Source organism: Budorcas taxicolor, chromosome 11, assembly GCF_023091745.1.
Source record: "Budorcas taxicolor isolate Tak-1 chromosome 11, Takin1.1, whole genome shotgun sequence".
Taxonomy (NCBI): Eukaryota; Metazoa; Chordata; class Mammalia; order Artiodactyla; family Bovidae; genus Budorcas; species Budorcas taxicolor.
This window is the reverse complement of record NC_068920.1, coordinates 54,505,354-54,529,042: the sequence shown is the minus strand read 5'-3', so window position 1 is coordinate 54,529,042 and position 23,689 is coordinate 54,505,354. Positions and strand designations below refer to the sequence as shown.

At 38.9% G+C, this 23,689-nt stretch overlaps 1 protein-coding gene across 1 annotated transcript in view; it reads left to right on the top strand.

Moving 5' to 3' along the window:
- The window catches only part of HMGCLL1 (3-hydroxymethyl-3-methylglutaryl-CoA lyase like 1), a 186,749-nt gene that overhangs the window by 114,156 nt on the left and 48,904 nt on the right, over positions 1-23,689 (top strand). The window contains exons 6-7 of the mRNA XM_052649170.1: positions 4,488-4,551; positions 8,438-8,626. Coding sequence (XP_052505130.1) covers positions 4,488-4,551; positions 8,438-8,626 — 253 coding nt within the window. The remainder of the gene's footprint in view (positions 1-4,487; positions 4,552-8,437; positions 8,627-23,689) is intronic.

Here is a 23,689-nt window from a genome sequence, read left to right as displayed (position 1 = left end):
CACGTATGCCTGTGGCGGATTCATGTTGATGTATGGCAGAACCAATGCAATATTGTAAAGTTTAAAAAAAAAAAGACAATATGAGAAAAATAAAAGGAGAAAAGAGGTGAGGGATATAAAGAGAGTGGAAGCGAGAGGAATGTCCAAGTGTTTCCCCTTTCGACCTGCTCCAGTTGAGCTGTCCACTCAGCACGTCCTCCAGCATGTATAGGAAGGCCTCTGGACCTGTTGGGGGCAGTTCAGAGTCAGCTCGGATTCAGATCTTCTCTTGTTCCAGCTTGCACTTGCTGTCAAACTCTACAGTTGCTCCTAAAGTGCACAGACCCAGGCTAATTGCAGGAGCGAAAACTGTTGGACCTGCCATGTCCAGGGTGGTGTCCCCCTCTTTCATTTGCTCATGCAGCACCTGGTGTTCCACTTTGGCTTGGGGCCCACCCTGTTTGTAAGTCTCTCTCCAGGGTCCGTTCTCCACCCAGATACAAGGAGGTGAACGGAGCTGCTTATTAGGGCTCAGTTGTGCTGAGAAGACCAAGGGTTACCACAAACGCCACTGGGGTGTGCGGGGAGTGCTTCCGTGGCGTTGGCCTGTGGGAGGTTGCCACAGTTCTAGGCGGGTTGTGCACTTCCCCAGGGGAGTTGGTCCCTGGTTGTGACAACCTTGGCTTAGCTGAGCTGCTCAGTCTCCCAGGAAGACGTGGGTAGAGACCCACAGCCACTCACAGCTTGTGGTCTTTGAGTTCAAGACTATAGCAGCCCCCTGCCTTCTGCCTCTGGCTCTCGAGCCATCCTCTCTGCCTCTGGGGCTATAGACTCCAGCCACTTTCCCTGCTTTGGCATTCACCAGGGCGGGGTCCTTTGTCCTATGAGAGCGCAGCGTTAGAACGTGGTGTCACAGCCTTCCCGTGGGGATGACCTTTTGCTTCTCTTACAGTTCCAGAATTTTCCCCGATCTGCCTCTGTGGTGACATGTTAGTCTCCTCAGGGTATCTTCAGTCAACCCCGGTCTTCTCCTGAGGACTGGCCCTCCAGATCTGAGCCTCTTCACCCAGCTCCCCCTCGCTGTGGGCGAATGCAAGCCTGTGAGCTGCTTCTCAGCGGAGAAGTCCTGTTTGGTACAATCTCTGTGGTGAAGTCTCCATTTTGCCTTCGGAGCACCTTTCTCGCTGCGCTCCCCTCTGAGTTTCCAAAACTCCCCACTGCTCCTGTGTGTGAGGGGATTTCCTGGTGTGTGGAAACTTTTCCTCCTTCACACCTCCCTCCCAGGGGTGCAGGCCCCCAACCCCTAATCCTCTGTCTCCCTTCTCGTCTTTATCTTTTTCTCTGCCTCATTTCTGAGCAGATTGGTTTGCCTTTCTAGAAGTCTGGCGTCCTCTGCTAGCATTCAGAAGATGTTCTTCAGGAATTATTCCACATGCTGAGGAGATTTCTTGATACATTTGTGAGGGAGAAGGTGGTCTCCCCATCCTGTTCCTCTGCTGTCTTGAAGGTCTCCTTGAGTGGTTTTCAATTTTGGCAGTGCAGTAATTTTTTATTTTAATATATTGATGGTTGAATTCTATCCCCTGAGCTTCTGATTTAAGTGGTTTGGCTTGTCCTACCCGTTAGTGTGTTTTGCTTTTAAGCTCTCTAAGATGATTCTGTATAGACAAGATTGAGAAGCACTGTAGTAGACTGCCTGGAAAGAGCAGAAGTCTAGAAACTAACGTCTGCCACCAAAGCAGATATGGCAGCCTCTCTCCATGACAGAAGCCTCTTCACATTCATGAAAATGCCTCACTTTTTACCAGCGGTTGGCAAGCTTATTCTATTAAGAGCCAGGTAGTAATGGCAACCCATTCCAGTACTCTTGCCTGGAAAATCCTATGGATGGAGGAGCCTGGTGGGCTGCACTCCATGGGGTCGCTAAGAGTCAGACACGACTGAGCAGCTTTACTTTACTTTTCACTTTCATGCATTGGAGAAGGAAACGGCAACCCACTCCAGTATTCTTGCCTGGAGAATCTCAGGCACGGGGAGCCTGGTGGGCCGCCATCTATGGGGTTGCACAGTGTCGGACACGACTGAAGTGACTTAGCAGCAGTAGCAGCAGCAGTAATATTTTAGATTTTGTGAGTCAGATGATCTTTGATGCAGCTACTATTATGTTATTATAATGCAAAATAGCCATGGAATGTAGGTGAGCAGATGGGTATAGCTTTGTTCCAATAAAATTTTTGTTTGCATGAGAGTGATGAGCAAGATTTGGCCTCTGGACCTTCCCTTGCCAACTTCTACTTTAGAGAGTTAAAGTACAGTTAGTGAACATAGTTGAGAGCCATTGCATTCACTTTGCAGAACGTAGCCCCATGTGTGAATAGGTTATTAAAAAGGTGGAGAAGAATGTGTGAAGATAACATGCAATGGAGGATGAGGACCGGGTCAAGCACAGGCCAGGGCAGGGCTGGTGGAGAAGCTTGAGTGAGTGAAAATGTACCCTGAGAGAGTTAGGGGCATGCCATGAAAGAGCAGCTGTGGCCAGGCTTCGCCACTAGAGTTAAGAGAATGTAGGTGAGGTGTGTGTGTATTTTATATTGTCTTACATTTGTTGTTTCTTGCTTGCTTTGGTTTTGCCTTTAGTGGGATGGCAAAACAAGGATGGTTTTTGCCTTTAGGGGGATGTAATTAGAGAGCCTGGATTTCATTTTTAATCATATTTAGATATTTTGGGTTCAGAATAAATATACATCTATTTTCAACACATTATCACCATTGTAGCTGAATTGAAAATATGTGTCCTTTTACCTCCCTTGCCATCTTCTCCAGGGCTGTGTTCACATAAGAACATTTTCTTTTCCACATATCTTCATTAAATTTGTAGAAATCACTCAAGCATTAAGTTTAAATTTTCGTGATTTAAAGATCGGAGAGATGGATTTCCTGTCCAGTATCGCTTCCAAAGTTTACTTAAATTTATCCTCTTTTCTCCTTCTCTGTCCTCATAATTGATTGACTGGCTATGGAACTGCTTAGTTATTTTAATTCTAAAAACCCAAATTTTATTCACACATTGATACTTTTGAAATTCAGTTGCATCTTTAGGATCAATGGATATATATTGAATTATTGAATCTCTGTTTCATGTTTTTACTCCAAAACCTCTTGTGAAGTTTGTAGTATATCTTCCAATTGACATCTTTTTAAAAACAATTTCAAGTATAGTTGACTTAAAATGTTGTGTTAATTTCTGCTGTACAGCAAAGTGATCCAGTTATATATATATGTAAATCAAGGAGACGTGGGATCATCTTTGCTCATGTTTTTGCCTCCACCCTTCTGTGGCACCCACTTCCAGAGTTCATGATGAGTTTCATTTTGGAAAACAAATTGGATCTTGTCATATAAGTGTTTCAAAATAATTTTGAGTGATCTTAAAGTTTCAACTCCATGGCATAGCATTCAAGACCTTGCTATCTAAAGCCTTTCATATTTGGCCCCAAAGAACTGGGTCTCCAGTCTTCTTCCCCACCACCACTCTCCCTTGTGTGAACTGCTTAATTCCTGATGACCAGGCATATGATGCATTATATTCATAGTGTTGTAAAGTCTCTGAGAAATCTTTAATAAAACAGGACTGGTGTTGAGCTGAAAATAGCTAAAAAGAGACTTTTCCTAAAGTTTCATACTTTCAGATGGAAGTGTATCATTCTTGCAGGAAAAGCTTGACTTTTTATACTAAATGGTTGAAGAAACATATGGAATATCTTTATTTGGAGCCGTTTAAACACAGACTAGACAGTCTTAGATTGTCTTGGGGATGATTTAGGTAGACCCATGAGAGAGAAGCAAGGTGAAGTTTGAGGTTGTGGTCAGTTCTAAGAGTTGTGGGGTGATTAATGACTATATCTTGGTGAGGTCAAAACATCCAGACAGAAATGAAGAGAAAAGTTCAGCAAGTTCATCTACTTGCTGCCTATATGAGTCCAAAGACCTGGATATTTAACAGTTGAATGTATGTAGTTATTTAAATATAACAGTACATCTCAGGACTCCCTTAGTGGTCCAGTGGTTAAGACTCCATGCTTCCATTGCAAAGGGCACAGGTTCAATTCCTGGTCGGTGAACTAAGATTCCACATGCCACATGGAACAACCAAAAATATTTTTTTAAAAAACAACAAAAATAAAAATATATCTCTCTGGTATTTTCTGCTTTTGTATTGTTACTATAGTGTAAGCAACCCCAACAGATAAATACTTATTCCCATCTGCCATCAAATAACATATATCAAATTGTAATTAGAAAAATTTTTAAATTAAAACTATGAGTAAATTGAAAATGTTTCCAATTGTTTTTGTTTGGTCTGAGAATAAGATAATAATGAAGGAAGAGAGTCAAATAATTTTTTTCTGATGAACCTTTGGCTATTTTTTTCATTTTTATACAATGGAAATTAGGAAGTAGCTTATCCACCAGACACATATTTAAATGGCTCTGTATTTTAAACTTAGGTACGTATCCTGTGCCCTGGGCTGTCCATATGAAGGAAACATCACACTTCAGAAAGTGACAGAAGTAAGATATACGTCTGCTTTTCTGATTCATGGTAAAACGATGTCTATTTTTAAAAGTGGGCTCTTTTTCCTGCTGTCTGTTACATCTGCACCACAAGGCCAAAGAGAACTGTGGACCGGGAGGCATATTTGATCACTGAGCTAATAGTTGTATTTTAATGCTAAAGACCTAGATAGTGGCTATCACTGTCCAGAGTTAGCATCTGAGTCTTACGATTTGGATGTTCAAAGATAGAGGGAATAAAAACATCTGTTTTGTTTTTATGTGAGTAGAACATAGTGAGTGGCCTGTCTGCTTTCTTTTGGAATGTCAGGGCCGTTTTTGTGCACATCCTTAAACTTTCCCTTGGTTGCCTAGGTGGCGTCCCTCTGCTGTCTCCGGCCTATTTTGACATGTGTATGAGTCCATGCTGCTTCCATGCTTTTATTCTTTTTATATCCCATAGCTCTTTCTGCTGAGATTCAAGTCGCCATTATTCCAGAGGCAGAGGCAGATATACTATAAAATAATGAAGCTTAATTTTAAAAAAATTATTGATGTACAGTTTATTTGCCATGTTGTGTTAATCGCTGCTATACAGCAAACTTATTCTGTTAAACATATACATATATATTCTTTTTCATAGTCTTTTCCATTATGGTTTATTATAAGATACTGAACATACTTCCCTGTGCTATACAGTAGGACCTAGTTGTTTATTCATCCTATGTATATAATATTTTGCATCTGCATACAACTTAAATTTTGCAGTCCTTTGCTGGCATCAGACCCTCCCAGGTGTGTTATTAATTTGTATTCACAGTTACATATTCTTTTCTTAAAAAATCATTTCCAAAATAATATGACTTCAGACTCCACAAAACCCAAATCTGACTCTGCCTATACGCCTGTCCTTTGCTCTTCTGCCTTCTGCCTCATGCTGCCTCTGGACAGACCTCCCACAGCCTCAGGCTCTTCATTCCTGCTCCACAATGCCTGGGGTGCTGCCAAAGAGAATCATGGAACAGGCAGATCAGAAGTGTCAGGAATTCATGACCAGCGACCTTGCCTGGGTTTTCTGTTCCACCCCAGGGTGGGGCCAGCTCCTGGTCTCACTGTCCGAAATGACTCTGGCAAACTGTGTCCCCTCCGCTGAATCCTCCCCTTCACTCACTCCCCTGCATGTGCAACTGCAGAGCCCTTCCTGTCGACACTTGAGCATGCGTGAGCGTGCTCCCTCTGAAAACTTCCTTCCTTTAGTCAACATCCTTGGCTGGCTAATTATCAACAATCCTCTCCATCCCACCACAGCTACACTCCAAAGGGCTGTCTGCATCAGTGGTGCCCACCTATCTGTGCGGCATCAACTCTTCATCATGTCCCCAATGATGTCTAGACCCTTCAAGCTGCTGGAATCCCTCTTTGTAAGATCGTTAACTTAGCACTGGGATCAAGAAATGTGAGATTCCCCTTGATGTCCATCGGTTTGTTCTCTATGTCTGTGTCTGTATTTCTGCTTTGCAAATAGATTCATCTGTGTCATTTTTCTGGTTCAACATGTATAGTGCAGGGAGCTCATCTCAGTGTTCTGTGATGAACTAAAGGGGAAGGAAGCCCCCCAAAGAGGGGATATATGTACAAATAGAGCTGATTCATTTTGCTGTGCAGCAGAAACTAACACAATATAGTAAAGCAACTATACTCCATGTTTTTGTTTTTTTTTTTAAGAAATGCGAGATCCTATTCAATCCTTCTCTTGACGTCTCAGCATAATTTGGGGGTGGTGACATTCCTTCCTGCCTGCCGTTCTTGTAACCCTGGGATTCCCCTGACTCCATGCTTAGAGTTTTTCTTCAATCACTTGGGTGGCAGCTTCACTTTTCTTTACATGGCCATTAAGAAACTCCACCATTTGACAGGCTTTTGGTATAATTAATGACTGTATCTACATGAGGCAAAAAAAAAAAAAAATCCCGATGGAATCGAAGAGAGAAATTCAGTCACCTACATGCTTTCTATATGATTCCAAAGACCCGGATATTTAACAGTTGAGTGGATATACTTAAATAAAGGAGAAGAAAGAGGAGGATCAGCATTACGCTTTTTAATCCAAGTTTCCATCCAGTAATAGTCTTCTGTCTGGACTAGGTAGCCCTTCTGAGTGCCTTCAACCTGTTTTGGATGTTGATTGATACTGCCTTTCTGAAATATCAATCCAAGTATATCACCACCACTCCACATTCAGTCAAGGTTTTCTACTGCTCTTATGATAGAATCCTCAACCCAAATCCTAAACTCGGTTGGTTTACAAGGCTGTGTGCTTTTTGAATGCTCTGCTCTGAGCCTTCCTCCCCAGCATTATGGAGCCCTGTTGCCCTTCAGTTTTTACTTTCTTGTTGCAACTGTCCTTTGCATTTGACCTTTTTGTTTGCTTTCTGCCTTGCCTCCTGGCATGTGGGATCTTGGTTCCCTGACCAAGGATTGAACCTATATCCCCTACAGTGGAAGCACAGAACCCAGTCACTGGACCAACAGGGAATTCCCTTGACTTTCCTTCCTACTTGGAATGCCCTTCATATTTGATATTTTAGTTGCCTCAAATTCCACCTGAATATTCTTCTCACATCCTTCCTTTGCCACCTCTCCAACAAGTTGATGCTGACTTTATCTCAAGCTGCACTGAGGCCCTTCCTGTTTGACAGATCTAGGTCAATTTCCTTTGCTCCCCGCTCTTACAATCTTGTTTCTTTGTTCTAAAATTATTATTTTAGCTGTGTTTACACATTCCCGAGTGGAACTAATTAGGGTCTGTCCTCACTTGGCTCCAGACTCCGTAATACCGTGAGCCTGGACGTCTGCGTCATACCACCGCGCAGGGCAGTGTCTGGAGTAAAGCAGGCCCTGCAGACAAACACAAGGCATGAGTTCGGGGGTGACCAGGTGTCTGATTTTGCACAGAGTGATTTTTGTATATTCTCATTTCATTTTTACAACCAAACATTTCAACACTAACTTCACCTTATTACTATGATTTCAAAAAGCTAAGTAGTAAGGCTTAAAAAATGTGCTGTATAAAGATATTTTATTGTTTATATTTTACAGAACAGAGACTGGGCCTTCAAAAACTTCATCTTCTGCCCAGCATCATATGAGGACCATAGATGAGGTTTAAATCTAGGCCTGTGTGGTTGCACAAGCTGTGTCTTTATCAACATACCATGCTACCTTAAAGCAAATTCATATTTCTCTTTGAAAGTAATATTACTATTTGACTTGAAGGGAACTTGAAATTTACTAGGCTCAAGATCATCTGTTTATGAGCTAGAAATTTTAAGACAAAACTATTGTGTCTGTATCAATCACAAAGTTACTTGGTTGATATCTCTTGACCGCTAGTTTAATAACTTGAGGAATACTATTAATAGTTTCAAAGTAAATTTCTGATACTTTTGTTAGATTAAAGGGCTGAGAAAATAAGCCTCCCATTATTGAAATTGTAACTTATAATTTTATCATTGAACACACAGTTGCACAGATAGATATGGTTCTAAGGCAAACTTGAATGTTAGAAACAGATAATTACTGGAATATCAGTGGACATGAGTTGGAGCCAACTCTGGGATACAGTCAGTGAGGGACAGGAAGCCTGGTGTGCTGCAGTTCCTGGGGTTGGAAAGAGTCAGACACAACTTAGTGACTGAGCAACAACAGAAATGTCATTCAAAGTTTTATCTAATGTTTGGGATTCACGAGCAAAGAAAAAGACTAGAAAACTAAAATATATGTTTTCTATGAATGCGCATGTGACCTTAGTTGTGATGTCTGCCTCTAGATTATGTTTGCTAAGGAACAACGGGACTTGAGTCCATTGATTTCCGTTGTTTTACTTGCTTGCTTTTCCTGGTAGGTGTCTAAGAGACTGTATGGCATGGGCTGTTATGAGATATCCCTGGGAGATACAATTGGAGTGGGAACTCCAGGAAGCATGAAGAAGATGTTGGAAAGTGTCATGAAAGAAATCCCACCCAGGGCTCTTGCTGTTCACTGTCATGACACCTATGGACAAGCCTTAGCAAATATCCTCACGGCCCTTCAGGTATTTTGTATTATTTGTGTGTGTGTGTAAAGGTGTGTATATTTATTTGGCCTACAAATGTATTAAGAACTTTAGTGAGATAATATTTATAAATTGCTAAGAATGTAACATTTGAACAGTAGTCCACACACAGCACACACTCAGGAAGTATTTGTCAATTTGCACATGGTTTTTTGGGCAATGGTGTCTCTTATTACAGTTCATTTGATTTGGTAAGATCCCTGAACTTGTTCTTTTAAAAAGCATTAATATTCTCAGGGCTATGTCTGTTTCTTTCAACTTTCACTTGTGCTCGGCCTTACTGAAAAATGATGGCATTGTGGAGGGTGCAAAGCACAGAGATAGTAGCACGTACTGTTGTAATCATGTAACGTGTGCTCTTTTGGATAATTTGGTGCTCTGTGATGAGGAAATATGGTGCTGAAAAATAGACTATTTTGTCTAAGATGTTTTCCTGTTGTTGGCAAGCCTCCTTTTGAAAGAATCCCTGGTTTTTATGAACTATATTCTGATCAAAATCAAGAGATTTAGAAAGTTGGAGGATTAGGAATTACGTATTAAATTCCAATGGTACCTCAGTTCTTTTTAATGTATTAATTGAAAAGAATACATAAATTGCATTTTAAAATATTTATTGTTAAATCAATGTTATTTTTTAAACTTGATTAAAAATAGATTGACTGGATGTTCTTTGAACCTAAGATTTTGACAACTAAAGATAAGAGTGCCTGAAAGCTTTTTGGTGAGGCTGAAAATCAATGCCTGAAGCTTAATGTCACTGTCCTGCAGTGCACAGTTGTTTGGCAGAAGTTAAAAAAACCCTGTGAAGATCAAGCCCCACAAGGGCTTATTTGGACTTTGTAACATATGTGCACAAATCCTTATTTATCCTCTGGAAGCAGGCAAGGAACACTGTATTGAATTAGAAGAAAAAATGATATCCCATGGACTTTGGGGCGTGGGAATTTTGACAATTTTCCTTCTCTTTTCTAGTTTCTAAAACAATAGAGAACTAGGCACTGCTTCAGGATTCTGTGTTCAGCTGCAACTGTAACTTATTAAGTGTTCCTCACCAGCAAGTTCCTGGAGAGGTCTGGGGTGTGTGTGTGTGTGTGTGTGTGTGTGTGTGTGCGCACGCACACACGTTTGTCTGTGTGTCTCTCTCATTTCGTATATGGATATATCCTCTGTACGGTAATGCTTTGAGTTATATTTTATTCATGTACCATATTTATTGCATAATGAGTGATACCTTAGTTTGAGGGAATCCAGGGCTGTAATGGAAATTCTGGAAACCCAAACATCTAATATTTAAAGTTTATGCCTCTTGAAAATGCTCCAGTGTGAAATATTGCTGTTGCCCAATTATGACTGTGACAGTTAGGAAGGCCTGTCTGAGGAGTTCAAAATCAGATACAAAGAATGAGAAGAGGGACTTACCTTGTGGTTTACTGGCTAAGACTCCATAGTCCCACTGCAAAGGATAGAGGTTCAATTCCTGGTCTGTGAACTGAGATCTTACATGCTGGGGGTTTCGGCAGGAAAAAAAAAAAAAGAATGAAAAGAAAGTAACCTCAATCAGGGGCGTGTGGGGGGTGTGGGCATCAGTGTGTGGAAAGAATGTTCAAGCAGATGAAATACCACTCCAAGGCAAAAGGCCTTGGAGAGGGAGATAATGTCCCAGGAGCTGAAAGTCAGCTAATAATGTTATTCAGGGGGAAGCTGAGCTCTATAACATTTGCTGTGTTAACTGAGCTGCAAAGTCTCCATTTACAAGAGATGAGAACTCCAGTTCTGGAGCATTTGCCCATCCATCCTATAACAGCCATAAGGGGTGCAGGTGTAGAAAAAGCGCTTGGCCCAAGCAAGATGGGAAGCAAAGGTCAGGACCTGACCCCCACCAAATACCACATTCTCAGTCGAAAAGGATGAACCAGTGAAACTCTCAGCTCACAAAGGGAGAGGCGGCAAGCCATAGTCATTCTCAAGGCCTTGGCTCTGAGTAAGGGAGAAATACACAAGCTCCCTTTACGCTTTCTAGCTTGTTGGCTCTGATGTGGATTTAGGATTCAAATTCATGTTGCCTGCAGAATGTTTAAGACCCGAGCAGATGAGTGGCTGTGGATTAGTAATACCTATAGGTGTCAGGAAGAATATAAATCTTGTCAGAAGGAACATATCTTAAATTTAAGCTGAACTGTTTGGAATCTGTGTGTATGGATGTCTGTGTGTGTCTCAGTGTGTATATAAGCATGTGTCTATGTCTGTGTGTGTAGGTGTCTATGTGTGTATGTGCTTGTGTGTGTATGTGTGTGTGTGTGAATGGATATGTGTGTGTGTGTCAGGGGAGGGGTGGATATTCTGCTCTGCTCTTGTACAAGTTGGTAGGGAGCATGTCCTCAAGCACTGGGCTTTGTGTGTTTTGCCCCTTTCCTCTGTGCACAAGCTCTAAGTACATGTGGGAAGCGAGGGGTGAGGAAAGTGCACTTGGAGCCTGGCGGGGGCCACAGCCCGGAGCTTGACGTGGAGTCGCTGTGTAAGCAGGCAGAGGAGAGGGTCAGAGCGGCTTCTGTAAGAAGCACTGTGCAGCCCAAGTAGCCGGTTCAAATGAACTTTTGAGGAAATGGTCAGAAAGCAGAGACCTGCTCGGGGAGCTCACCACTAGAGTTGAGAGTTTGTCTTTGCCGCTGTCCCCTTTCCAACCCTGGCGTCCAGTTTGATAAGCCAGTGACTGTGTGAAATGTATACGCTCCTTTCTCTCTGAATCTGTGTGTAGCTGAGACACTCTGTTAGCGTTTTGGGAGGTCTGTGTTCATCTAGACATGGACTGTCTTTGCAGACCCACGTGTACTGGTCCCCCAGCAGCACTGAGTAAGACAGTCAGCCTGGACCCCTCCCGGTTTCCTGTATCCTGTCTCCTCCCCAATAAAAGCAGCAGCAACAACAATAACTAGGGTTAACCTTGAGTGGAGGAGAAAAAATATGCCTTAGGAAAAAAAGCTGCCAGTGTTTAAATCGAAGGGAAATCAGAGAAAGTTCCACTTCATTATGAAGCAAGCAAACTTTGGCTTCAGGAAGCACTGGCCATACTTCATTCTTTAAAATGGAAATCTTTGAAGTGGCTTCTAGTCAAATTGGTGGTACATGTGGAGTGGATATCATTTGCTTTAATTTAAGGGTTGAGAAACAGTTTACAGTGCTCCAAACTGGAAGTTAAGATGATGGCATGGAGACGTGCAGTAAGTGGAAACTTGGCCACGATGGTCGGAAACAAATGAGAGTTATAAATGGAACATCCCCCCTTGGTCTGGAAAGCACACGCTAACCGTGTAATAGAGGGATCTTTCTTGGGTTCCCAGGTTTTATTGTATTTTTTATTATTTAAACAGACTTACAAGACTGTACATGCTTGTATGGGAGTCAAGAATTCATAATTATCAGATATTCTTTAATATAGAGAAATAATTGAGACTATAGGTTTGAGTGGGGGATATTTATAACCGCCCAGACCCAAAAGAGCAAGAAAATGAGGTGACAAAACGCACAGCATTGCAGTAATGGAAGAAACGCGCACATAGTCCAATATGCTTGTCTTAATTGTTATGTAAAAAGTGAGTCTCACCCTTCTGCATATTCCCAAGTACCTAAGTAAAACACCAGTGAACAAATTATTTAATCTACTTAATACTAAACAATGGCACAGTCTCTGTTTTTCTCCATTCAAATGATTTGAGTCTTCATAACTGGGTAAAACAGAGTAAAACAAATGAGTTCTAATACCACAAATAACAGAACCACATTAATTGGTAGCAAAGTTAGTAGAACAGGCAATATTTAGCTTTTCCCTAAAGAAATACAATTTGCCTTTTTTTTTCTCTTAAGCTTAATATACATTTAGCTAATGTGCCTTTCTTCATGATGTTTTCCATCTGTTTATTACTCTCTTTTAGAAAAACCAAATCATTTACCTAATTTTTACAATAAAGCATTCTTTTCTTCATATTGACTCTCACTAAACCACATTTAAATGCTACCAAACAGCAAATATGTCCTCATGTAATTGATTCTTGAGATTCTCAAAGAAAATTTTTTAGATTCCAAATTCCCTTCTCAGTTCTGCACCTATGGAATGTGTACAATGATTTATATATCCTCAGATTTTGCAAAACTGAGATGAGGTACAGAGTTTCTAGAACATTTGTCTTGGTAACAGTGCATGTGGTTAATACTCCATATTATTACAATCATTGCAATTAAAACTATTACTACTGCTGATATATTAATAACAATAATAGTAACCTTTGTTACTCAAAGAGCTAGAGGACAAAGCATTGCTTTACAAATGTATACATTTGTAAATACATGTTTTAGATATTGTTCATTTATTCAACATCTATTAAGAGCTAGGTAGAAATCAGTGGGCAAGAAAGAAAATAAAAAGTTTCAAACTAGATACCCCTACAGAGGTTTTACAAAATGCATCATTAATTTATTCAACAAATATTCATTTTGTTAGACACCATTTTAGATACTCGATTCAGATATAAAATCTCTGAGCCATCCTGCTATGGAGAAAAATGTTTTAGTTTAACTCAGTACCTCCAGAAGCATTTTGAGTAGGAAATATTTTTTTGGGGGGAGGATGATTTCTTTTGTTTTTTATTTGTTTGCTTTTTGCTACACAGTTGTCTTTCTCCAGTACAGTATTATGTTGAAAACTATTTTCAGGTGGAGTGAGGTGTAGGTTATCATAAAAAAATAAATAAATAGTAAAGCAATTAGAATCCAGTTAAAAATATTTTATAAAAAGAAGTGGAAAAAAGAAATAAAAGAGGTCAACTAACTTTATAAATCATCTATACTTCAATTAAAAAGTACTTTTAAAAACAAAATAAGCACATAAAAGAGAACAAGGAGTCCAGCGAAAGTTTAGCAATCAGTGATGAAAAATAAGGAAACATGAATGATTTTGTTTCTCTCCAACATCTTTTTATTAATATAGATACCTCTCTGATTTTGACTATAGGTCATCAGGTGAGATGGTATGGAATATACCTATGTGTGTGAATATATATATATATATATATATATTCTTATATATAATATATATATAATATATAATATTCTTATTCTATATCCAGATATTGAATGGGGCAGTTAGAAAAAACTCCTTCTGAGCTAGATGGCATTTTAAACTGGAATTCAGGTAATCGATATTTAAAAATAGCATGTGTGAATTTGGTTCTAATATGCTAAACATGAAAGCATTTAATCTTGGGTTACACTTAGGTTATAAGCCTGAAACTCACCAAGAAAGAGTAGATGGCCTAAAAGTCTCTGTCTCTCCCAAGGCAGTTAATCCAAGCTGATCAGGTAAGCAAATGTTGTAAAAATTTATTACTGTTGGTGGGGATTAGGGCCAGGTTATGATATGACTCTTGCTGTGACGTAAGAGATGAAAATTTCAGAACTCACTGCCTTTTTGAGCATCTCTCTAGTTCATTCTGTAAGTGTCTCATCCAGTTGTTTTAATCTCATTTTTAATGTCTGATTTTCAACCAGGTATCTGTCACATCTTTCTTCATACAACTGTCTTTAATTTGGAAATCTTGCTGTTTTGCTCTGTTGTTCATAGAAAAACACATTAAGCTTTTTTAAAAAAAAATCTTTAATGTTTCTTTTTTCTTAATTTTTCTCCCATGAAAATTTCTATTTACAAGGAAACTTTATAAATATATACACTCTTGCCCATTAATGTAACTTGACACCGATTTTTTTCTTAAAAATATTGGTTTGAAATTCATCAATTTGGTATTGAACATAAAGTAGTATTATTTTCGTGCCTGTTTTTTGGTTTATTGTAATGTAGTCAATTAATGGTTATAGGCTCAGCACTAATAACAAAACAAGTGTGCATTCACACACACACACAGACACACACAATTAGAACCAGTTATACATATAATAACTAAAATTCAAGAAAGCCTTACCTTTGTTTGAAAAATTTTCTCGTATACTGCCATATATTCTAGTTATAAGCTTGAATAACACATATTCTAGTTCTGGGAGTGGTATACACTATGAGCTCACACTGGTTCATTTTTTAAATAATCATTTTAGAATATTAAAGTTAATAGTATCTATAAACGTTAGATTGAAGACTGAAAGACAACAGAGGATGAGGACCAAGGTGAACATGTGGCATCCCAGACTGAAAGCTACAAAGTTGTTTTCTTTCCTATATATTTATAAATCTCTTCAATGTAGAACAGACTATAAAATGGAAATTATGTCTATCAAAAATGAACACATAATTATTTTATGAATTATTTTAGAATGCTTATTATTTAACCAAAAACATATTTATTAACTGCTGTTAATAAACCATGTTTATTAATCATGTTAATAAACCACGTCATCCTGTTCGTGACGCCAGCTGTCTTGCTGTATCTCACTGTGCACACTGTTCATTGAACGCGGGGTAGACGAGGTGCTAGCTCAGAGGCTGGAAGAAGATGTGGGCAGTCATAGAAATGCAGACAGGTTTATTCTCTGCTGGCCGGCACAGCAGCCATAGCAATATTCTTTCGTGGCTGACACAGCAACCCTAGCAGCAGATGCACTGTATTCTCTCCTCGCATGGCTGACCCCACGGACACAGCCGTGACACAGCAGTAATACGCCACCACTTTCTAGGTGGAGCTCACATGCATGCGTGCTGCACACAGCCCGTGACCAAGCCAGTACCTCCTGACGTGCGCGTGCAGTGCTAGATTATAAATGATCTCAGCTGTTACAGTCATTATTTATAAAATGAGAGGAGAGCCTGAACACACCACCTTGGCCAGTTTGCTCTGTCCCTACAAATGCCTTCTGTGTGATAGTCTGTCTGCTATTAGGAATGAGAAAAGCAAAACAAAAAAAAAAGGAATAAGAGACAAAAATGCAGGATAAAATATCATCCTATTTATTAATTACTTTTACATCTATCTAAAAATGTGGGAATCATGGCAAACTGCTTAGGAAATGGGTCGGGTTATTGTTACATAATTTACATTAGTCATTTTCACCTAGGTTACATTGGTAAATTATCCTGACTTAAAAATTTGCAAAAATTATAAGAACTGTAACAATCAGGATACGATTACATATTTCTTTTGAAAGATTTCAAATTAAATAAAACTATTTTTGTAGTAATTGTTTTTCCACCTTTATTGAGATATCATTGACATACATTGCTGCATAAGTTTAAGGTATCCAGCATAACAGTTTTACTTAAATATGTTGTGAGATGATTATATCAATACACTTGGTTAGCATCCATCATCTCATATAAAAAGTAAAAGCAAAAAAGAAAAAAAATTGCTTGTTATGAGAATTTTTAGGATTTACTCTAGCATCTTTCAGATATATCATACAACACTGGTGACTGTAGTCATCATATCGCACATTTCACCCCTACTAATTATTTATCTTACACCTGGAAGTGGCTACGTTTTTACTACCTTCCTCCAGGTTTTCTTCTCCTCACACTGACTCTGACCTGTTTTTCTCTCAGTTTGGTTGGGTTTTTGTTTGTTTTGATTTCTTTGGTTTTTAGATCCCACTGTGAGAACATACAGTATCCCTCTATGTGACTTACTTTAGTTGGTGTAATGCCATCAAGGTTTGTCTATGTTTTGCAAATGGCAGGGTTTCATAGTTTTATTTGTCAGTGAATTATTATTCCAATATAAATATATGTAATATTATATGTATATTATATATATACTTTACTGTACATTTTACATTATATCACATATTAATATATAAAATAATTAGATCATTTTATATATAAATACTTTAAATTATTTAAATAAATACTTATATAGTATTTAAATAATTATAGAAGATATTTTATTATTTATATATAGTATGTGATATACTATCAAACTATAGAGAGTATATCACATACTATATATAAATAATAAAATAAAAATAAAAATATAAAAAATAAACAAATAAAAGTATAGAAAATAAACTATAGGTAATACAGTACATATCATATACATTGTATAATACATAGTATCTGTTATTTAACAGTGACACTATTATCATACTATATATTATATACATTGTATAATATGTAACATCTGTTATTTAGCATGTAGAATATACATTGTGTAGAAATTGTTACAGATATATATTAGAGATATTATATAGGTATTATTATAGTATATATAATTTATGTTATGCATTATACAGAATATGTGCTGCTGCTGCTGCTAAGTCGCTTCAGTCGTGTCTGACTCTGTGCGACCCCATAGATGGCAGCCCACCAGGCTCCCCCATCCCTGGGATTCTCCAGGCAAGAACACTGGGCTGGGTTGCCATTTCCTTCTCCAAAGCATGAAAGTGAAAAGTGAAAGTGAAGTTGCTCAGTCGTGTCTGACTCTTAGCAACCCCATGGACTGCAGCACACCAGGCTCCTCCGTCCATGGGATTTTCCAGGCAAGAGTATTGGAGTGGGGTGCCATTGCCTTCTCTGACAGACTATGTACTAAATTATAATTTTTGTATATAGTTCATAAATATAATTAATTTAATATCCTACTTAATTTATTATATTTGTATATTTTATATATTATATGCAGTATATGTAACATATACAGTATACAAATAATATATTAATAACATACATATATGTTCTATTATATATTGAATACATAGAATATAATTTATATAATGTTTATATATTGCATGCTAAGTTGCTTAGTCGTGTCTGACTCTTTGAGACCTTGTGCACTGTAGCCTGCGAGTCTCCTCTGTCTATGTGATTCTCCAGGAGAGGATACTGGAGTGGGTTGCTACGCATTCCTCTAGTGGATCTTCCTGACCCAGGAATTGAACCCTGTCCCATGTCTCTTTGTCTCCTGAATTAGTAGGCAGGTTCTTAACCACTAGCACCAATATTTATATATTATGTAGTATATATAATATACTTATATAAGTATAAATACATTTATATATTGAATATTATATAATATATATTACATAGTATATAATCCAGAAATATATCATATGAAATATATAACTATATAATATTATACATAATATTTCATTATATGTATTTATATATATATATAGCTCAACTTTAAAATTTTTTCATCCATCAGTGGACACTTAGTTTCCATGCTTTGACTATTGATAATAATGCTGCAGTGAACTTGGAGGCGCAAATATCTTTTCAACTTAACTTTTTTATTTCTTTTGGATGTTTTCAGATGTAGAACCCCCTGATTACGTGGTAGCCCTATTTTAAATTTTTTGAGGATTCCCCATGCTTTTTTGTGTAGAATCGGTACCAGTTTATAAATCTACCAGTAGTACAGAAGGGTTCCCCTTCTCCACATCCTCACCAGCATTTGCTGTCTCTTCTTTTTTGCTGATTATCAGTCTAAAATGTTTAAAGTGATAACTCAAAGGGATTTTTATTTCCCTAATGACCATTGACTTTGAACACCTTTTCATTTTGTTGCTCAGTCATTCATTTGTGTCTGACTCTTAGGCCTCATGGACTGCAGTGCAGCAGGCTTCCCTGTCCTTCCCCATTGCCTGGAGTTCACTCAAACCCATGTCCACCGAGTCGGTGATACCATCCAAACAGCTCATCCTCTGTCATCCCCTTCGTCTCCTGCCCTCTATCTTTCTCAGTGAGTCGGCTCTTCACATCAGGTGGCCAAAGTATTGGAGCTTCAGCTTCAGCATGAGTCCTTCTAATGAATATTCAGGGTTGATTTTCTTTGGGATTGATTGGTTTGATATCCTTTATGTCCAAGAGACTCTCAAGAGTCTTCTCCAACACCACAGTTCAAAAGCATCGTTTCTTCAGCACTCAGTCTTCTTTATGGTCCAACTCTCACATTCATACATGACTGCTGGAAAAACCATGGCTTTAACTAGACAAATCTTTGTCGACAAAGTAATGTCTCTGCTTGTCATAACATTTCTTACAAGGAGGAAAGTGAAAGAAAGTGAAGTCGCTCAGTCGTGTCTGACTCTTTGCCACCCGTGGACTGTAGCCCACCAAGCTCCTCCATCCATGGGATTCTCCGGGCAAGAATGCTGGAGTGGGGTGCCATTTCCTTCTCCATTTCCTTCTACAAGGAGGAAGCATCTTTTACTTTCATGGCTGCAGTAACTGTCCCTGTTTACTATTCACATATCATCTTTGGATAAATGTCTATTCAGATCTTTGCACATTTTTAAAATGGGAGTATTTGAAATGTGTGGTATTGAGTTCTATGAGTTTTTCAGTTATATATGTATATGTATTCACACCTATATATATATGTGTGTGTGTGTGTGTGTATGTATGTGTGTGTGTGTATGTATTCTTTTTCAAATAGTTTCCTTCATATATAGTAATTGCTTGTTGTTTATCTATTTCATGTATAGTAATGTGTATGTGCTAATCTCCAACTCCCATTTATCCCTCCCCTGTCCTTTCCCCTTTCGTAACCATTACTTTGTTTTTTCTAGTCCATGAGTCTGTTTCTGTTTTGTAAATAAGTTCATTTGCATCATTTTTTAGATTCCACATGTAAGTGTTATGATGTAATATTTTTCTGTCTGACTTGCTTCACTTAGTATGATAATCTCTACGTCCATCTATGGTATTGCAAATGGCATTGTGTCACTCTTTTTATGGCTGAGTAATATTCCATTGTATATATGTACCATATCTTCTTTAACCATGCTTCTGTCAGTGGACACTTGGGTGGCTTCCATGCCTTGGCTATGGTAAGTAGTGCTGCTGTGTACACTGGGGTGTATGTTTTATTTTGTTATTTGGATTTAGGTGTCATCTTCAAAAAAGTCAGTGTCAAGAAGCATTTTTTCCTATGTTTTCTTCTGGAAATTTCATATTTTCAGATCTTATATTTAAATCTTTAATCCATTTCAAGTCAGTTTTTGTGAGTGATGTAAGACAGGGACCTTCTTTAATTCCATTACCTGTGAATATCCATTGTCCCAGTGCCATTTATTCAAAAGATTGCCCTTTCTCCACTGAGTCTTCTTGGGTTGTTTGTTAAATATTGGTTGAACTTATATAGTTGGTTTATTTGGGGACTTTTTTGAAAATTAATTTATTTTTTTATTGAAGGATAAATGCTTTACAGAATTTTGGTGCTTTCTGTCAAACCTCAACATGAATCAGCCACAGATATACATATATCCCCTCCCTTTTGAAACTCCCTCCCATCTCCCTCCCCTAACCCAACCCTCTAGGTTGATACAGAGCCCTTGTTTGAGTTTCCTGAGCCATACAGCAAATTCCTGAATCTTGATTCTGTTCCATTGATCTATTAGTCTGTTTTTGTCAGTACCATACTGTTTCGATTACTAGGCCTTCATACTATAACTTAAAATCAGGAAATATGATACCCTCTGTTTTGTTCTTCCTTCAAAGGATTGTTTTTCCTTTTTTGTTTCCATTAAAATTTTAGGGCTTTTTTCCACTTCTATAAAAAATGTCATGGGAAACTTGATAGGAATTGCATTGAATTCATAGATAGCTTTTGGTAGTATTGTTATTTTAACAATATTAATTCTTCAATCTATGAACATGGGAAACCTTTCCATTTATGTCTCTAAGAAATCTTTAAATTTCTTGAATCAATGTCTTGTAGTTTTCAGAGTAAAGATCTTTCACCTCCTGTTAAGTTTATTCCTAATTATTTTTTGGTGAATGTTATTGTAAAATGGATGATGTTCTTTATTTACTTTTCAGATAATTTGTTGTTGGTGTACAGAAATGTTTCTGATTTTCTGCACATTAATTTTTTATCCTTCAACTGTAATAAATTTATTAATTACATTTAACTGGGCTTCCCAGGTGGCGCTAGTGATAGAGAACATGTCTGCCAATGTAGGGGACTTAAGAGATGTGAGTGTGATCCCTGGATTGGGAAGATCTCCTGGAGAAGGGCATGGCAAACCACTCCAGTATTCTTGCCTGGAGAATCCCATGGACAGAGGAGCCTGGCAGGCTAAAGTCCATAGGGTTGCATAGTGTCAGACACGACTGTAGTGACTGAGCACACACAATTACATTTAACAGGTTTTTAGTGGAGTCTTTAGGGTTTTCAGTATGTAAAATCATATCACTGGCAAATAGAGATGGTTTTATTTCTTACCTTCCAGTTCTGATGTCTTTTCTTTTTCTTGCCTGATTACTTTGGCAAGGACTTCCAGTACTATGTTGAATAAAAGTGGCAAGGATGAGGCTATGGATTAATTCCCTGCCTGGGTATTGTAGGGGAAACCTCCCTGCCCAGTAATAGCTCTGCTCTGTGGAATATCTGTGTTGCCTGCCTGCTTCTCAGCTCCAGTGTTGCTAGGCTAAGCAACTTCTAAGTGTTCTCACTAGCCCTTCCCATCAGGTGGGTCCTAGGGTCACACTCTGAAGCTTGTTGGACTATAACTCAGCTACCTTGTCTGGGGATGGGCAAATCAGGTCCTTTTGTTGTTTTTCAGGCACTAAGTCATGTCCAACTCTTTGTGACCCCGTGGACTGTAGGATACCAGGCTTTTCTGTCCTCCACCATCTCCCAAAGTTTGCTCAAATTCATCCGTGAAGTCAATAATGCCATCTAACCATCTCATCCTCTGTCATCCCACTTTTCCTCCTGCCCTCAATCTTTCCCAGCTTTGGGACTTTTCCAGTGAGTTGGCTCTTTGCATCAGGTGGCCAAAGAATTGGAGCTGCAGTTTCAGCATCAGTCCTTCCAGTGAATATTCAGGGTTGATTTCCTGAATATTGACCGGTTTGACTGCTGTGATCTCCTTGCCATCTAAGGGACTCTCAAGGCTCTTCTCCAGCACCACAATTCAAAATCATCTGTTCTTTCTTACTCAGCCTTATTTATGGACCAACCCTCACATCTGTACATGACTACTGGAACCCTTAGAGCCACCAAAACTCCTTGCTTGAGGATCTGACTCAGGAAGACCTATATCTGTCCTTTTCCCTGGTAAGATTGCAACAGGACCTTGGTTCCACAATTCAGCAAAATTGATGGCTGGTGCTACTACTTAGATTCTGCAGATAGGAACTCGGGCTTCCAAGACCCAAGTGCTATTGTTGCAAGCAACATGTACCCTCTTTTCTCTGTCATGGTCAGATTCCCAGTGAAGGATCTCTGAAGATTCTCCTGAAATCCCTGTGGAGCAAGGTCAGAGCAGGGGTTCCCACAAAGTGATCCACAGCACTGAGTGGAGACTGGATGTTTCCCTGGGCTCTCTTTCCCACTGAAAGTGTCATAGGCTCAGGGGGAACTCTTGGCATAATGCTGCTCCAACCTGGGGCACCGGCAAGGTGGTCAGTGTGTAGCCACTTTTCTTACCTATTAATGAGGTTTCTTTTGGTGCGGGTGGTGCAAAGGTGCTCAGCCTTTTCCCTGTGTTCTAGAATTCTCATAACTGTCTTGTCTATGAATAGTTGTTAGCTGTTCTTGGGAGTGGGGGACAAAGTCAGGAATGACCTATGGTATCATTACGATGACATCACTTCTATTGGCTTTTAGTGGTTAGGAAATTGTATTGATTTCCAAATATTTGGAAAATATAAATTAGTACAAAGGAAAATGAATTACTTATAATCCTACCTCAGAGGGAGTATTAGTATTAGCTGTCAAAGTAGGTCATTTTCACTTATATATGTATGAATATATATATATATATGTGTGTGTGTGTGTGTGTATGTATATGTGTGTGTGTGTGTGTGTGTGTGTGTGTGTGTGTGTGTGTGTATGTCTGTGTATTTTATGGGCTTCCCAAGTGGTGCTAGTGGCAAAGAACCTGACTGCCAATGCAGGAGATGCAGGAACGTGATTTTGATCTCTGTATTGGGAAGATCCCTTGAAGGAGAGCATGGCAACCCACTCCAGTATTCTTGCCTAGAGAATCCCATGGACAGAGGAGCCTGGCGGGCTATGGTCTATAGGATCACAAAGTGTTGGACTCAACTGAAGGGACTTAGCATGCATGCATGTATATCGTATTTTATTGCAGTATGTTTTATTATTCATTTATTATTATTTTATTAAATTGAAGGTTTGTGATAAGCCTTTGTTGAGCAAGTCTATTGGTGCCATTTTTTCAACAGTTTTATATTTTAATGAAGGTATATACATGACTTTTCTTTTAGACATAATGCTATTGCATATGTAATAGCAACAGTATAGTGTAAATATTGTTTTTATATGTATTAGGAAACCAAAACATTTATGTGACTTGCTTCATGCAATGTTTACTTTTTTGTGGTGGTCTGGAACCTGCGGGATATCTGAGGTCTGCCTCTTCCATGTATGTGAGTGTGTGCATGCATGTGTGCATACATATACAGAAAATGAAAGAATGATTGATAGCATATTGAACTACATAAATCTGCACTTTATGATTCATATAACTCCCTCCCTTACATGTAGGCAGTTGGATATATAAGAATTGATTTGGGGAGAGAAGTCTATGCTAAAGATATGGATTTAGAAGTAGCGGAATTTGTTGTTATTTAGTCACTAAAGTAGCAGAATTTTGATGGTGGTTTAGTCGCTAAGTCATGTCCGACTCTTGCGACTCCATGGACAGTAGCCTGCCATGCTCCTCTGTCCACGGGATTCTCCAGGCAAGAATACTGGAGTGGGTTGCATGTCCTTCTCCAGGGGATATTCCCGAACCAGGGATCGAACCTGGGTCTCCTGCATTGCAGGTGGATTCTTTACCAGCTGAGCTAAGGGAAGCCCATATACAGAATTCAATTCCAAGGGATTCTTGAGATGATAGAGAGGAAGGAAAGAGCACTGTATATTTAATGATTAAGAGACAGAGAAAAGTGGATATTTAGGAGACAGAATAGTGACTCATGAGATAGGAGGAAACCAAGACTGTCTTGAGTGTGAGGCTCCTAAGAAAGAAGTCTATCAAAAAAAGGAGGTGGTCCTCAGTGCAAGACGCTGGGTAAAGGAAAATGAAGACCAACAGTGATAATACTGTCTTCACTTTATGGCTTCTGGCTTCAGA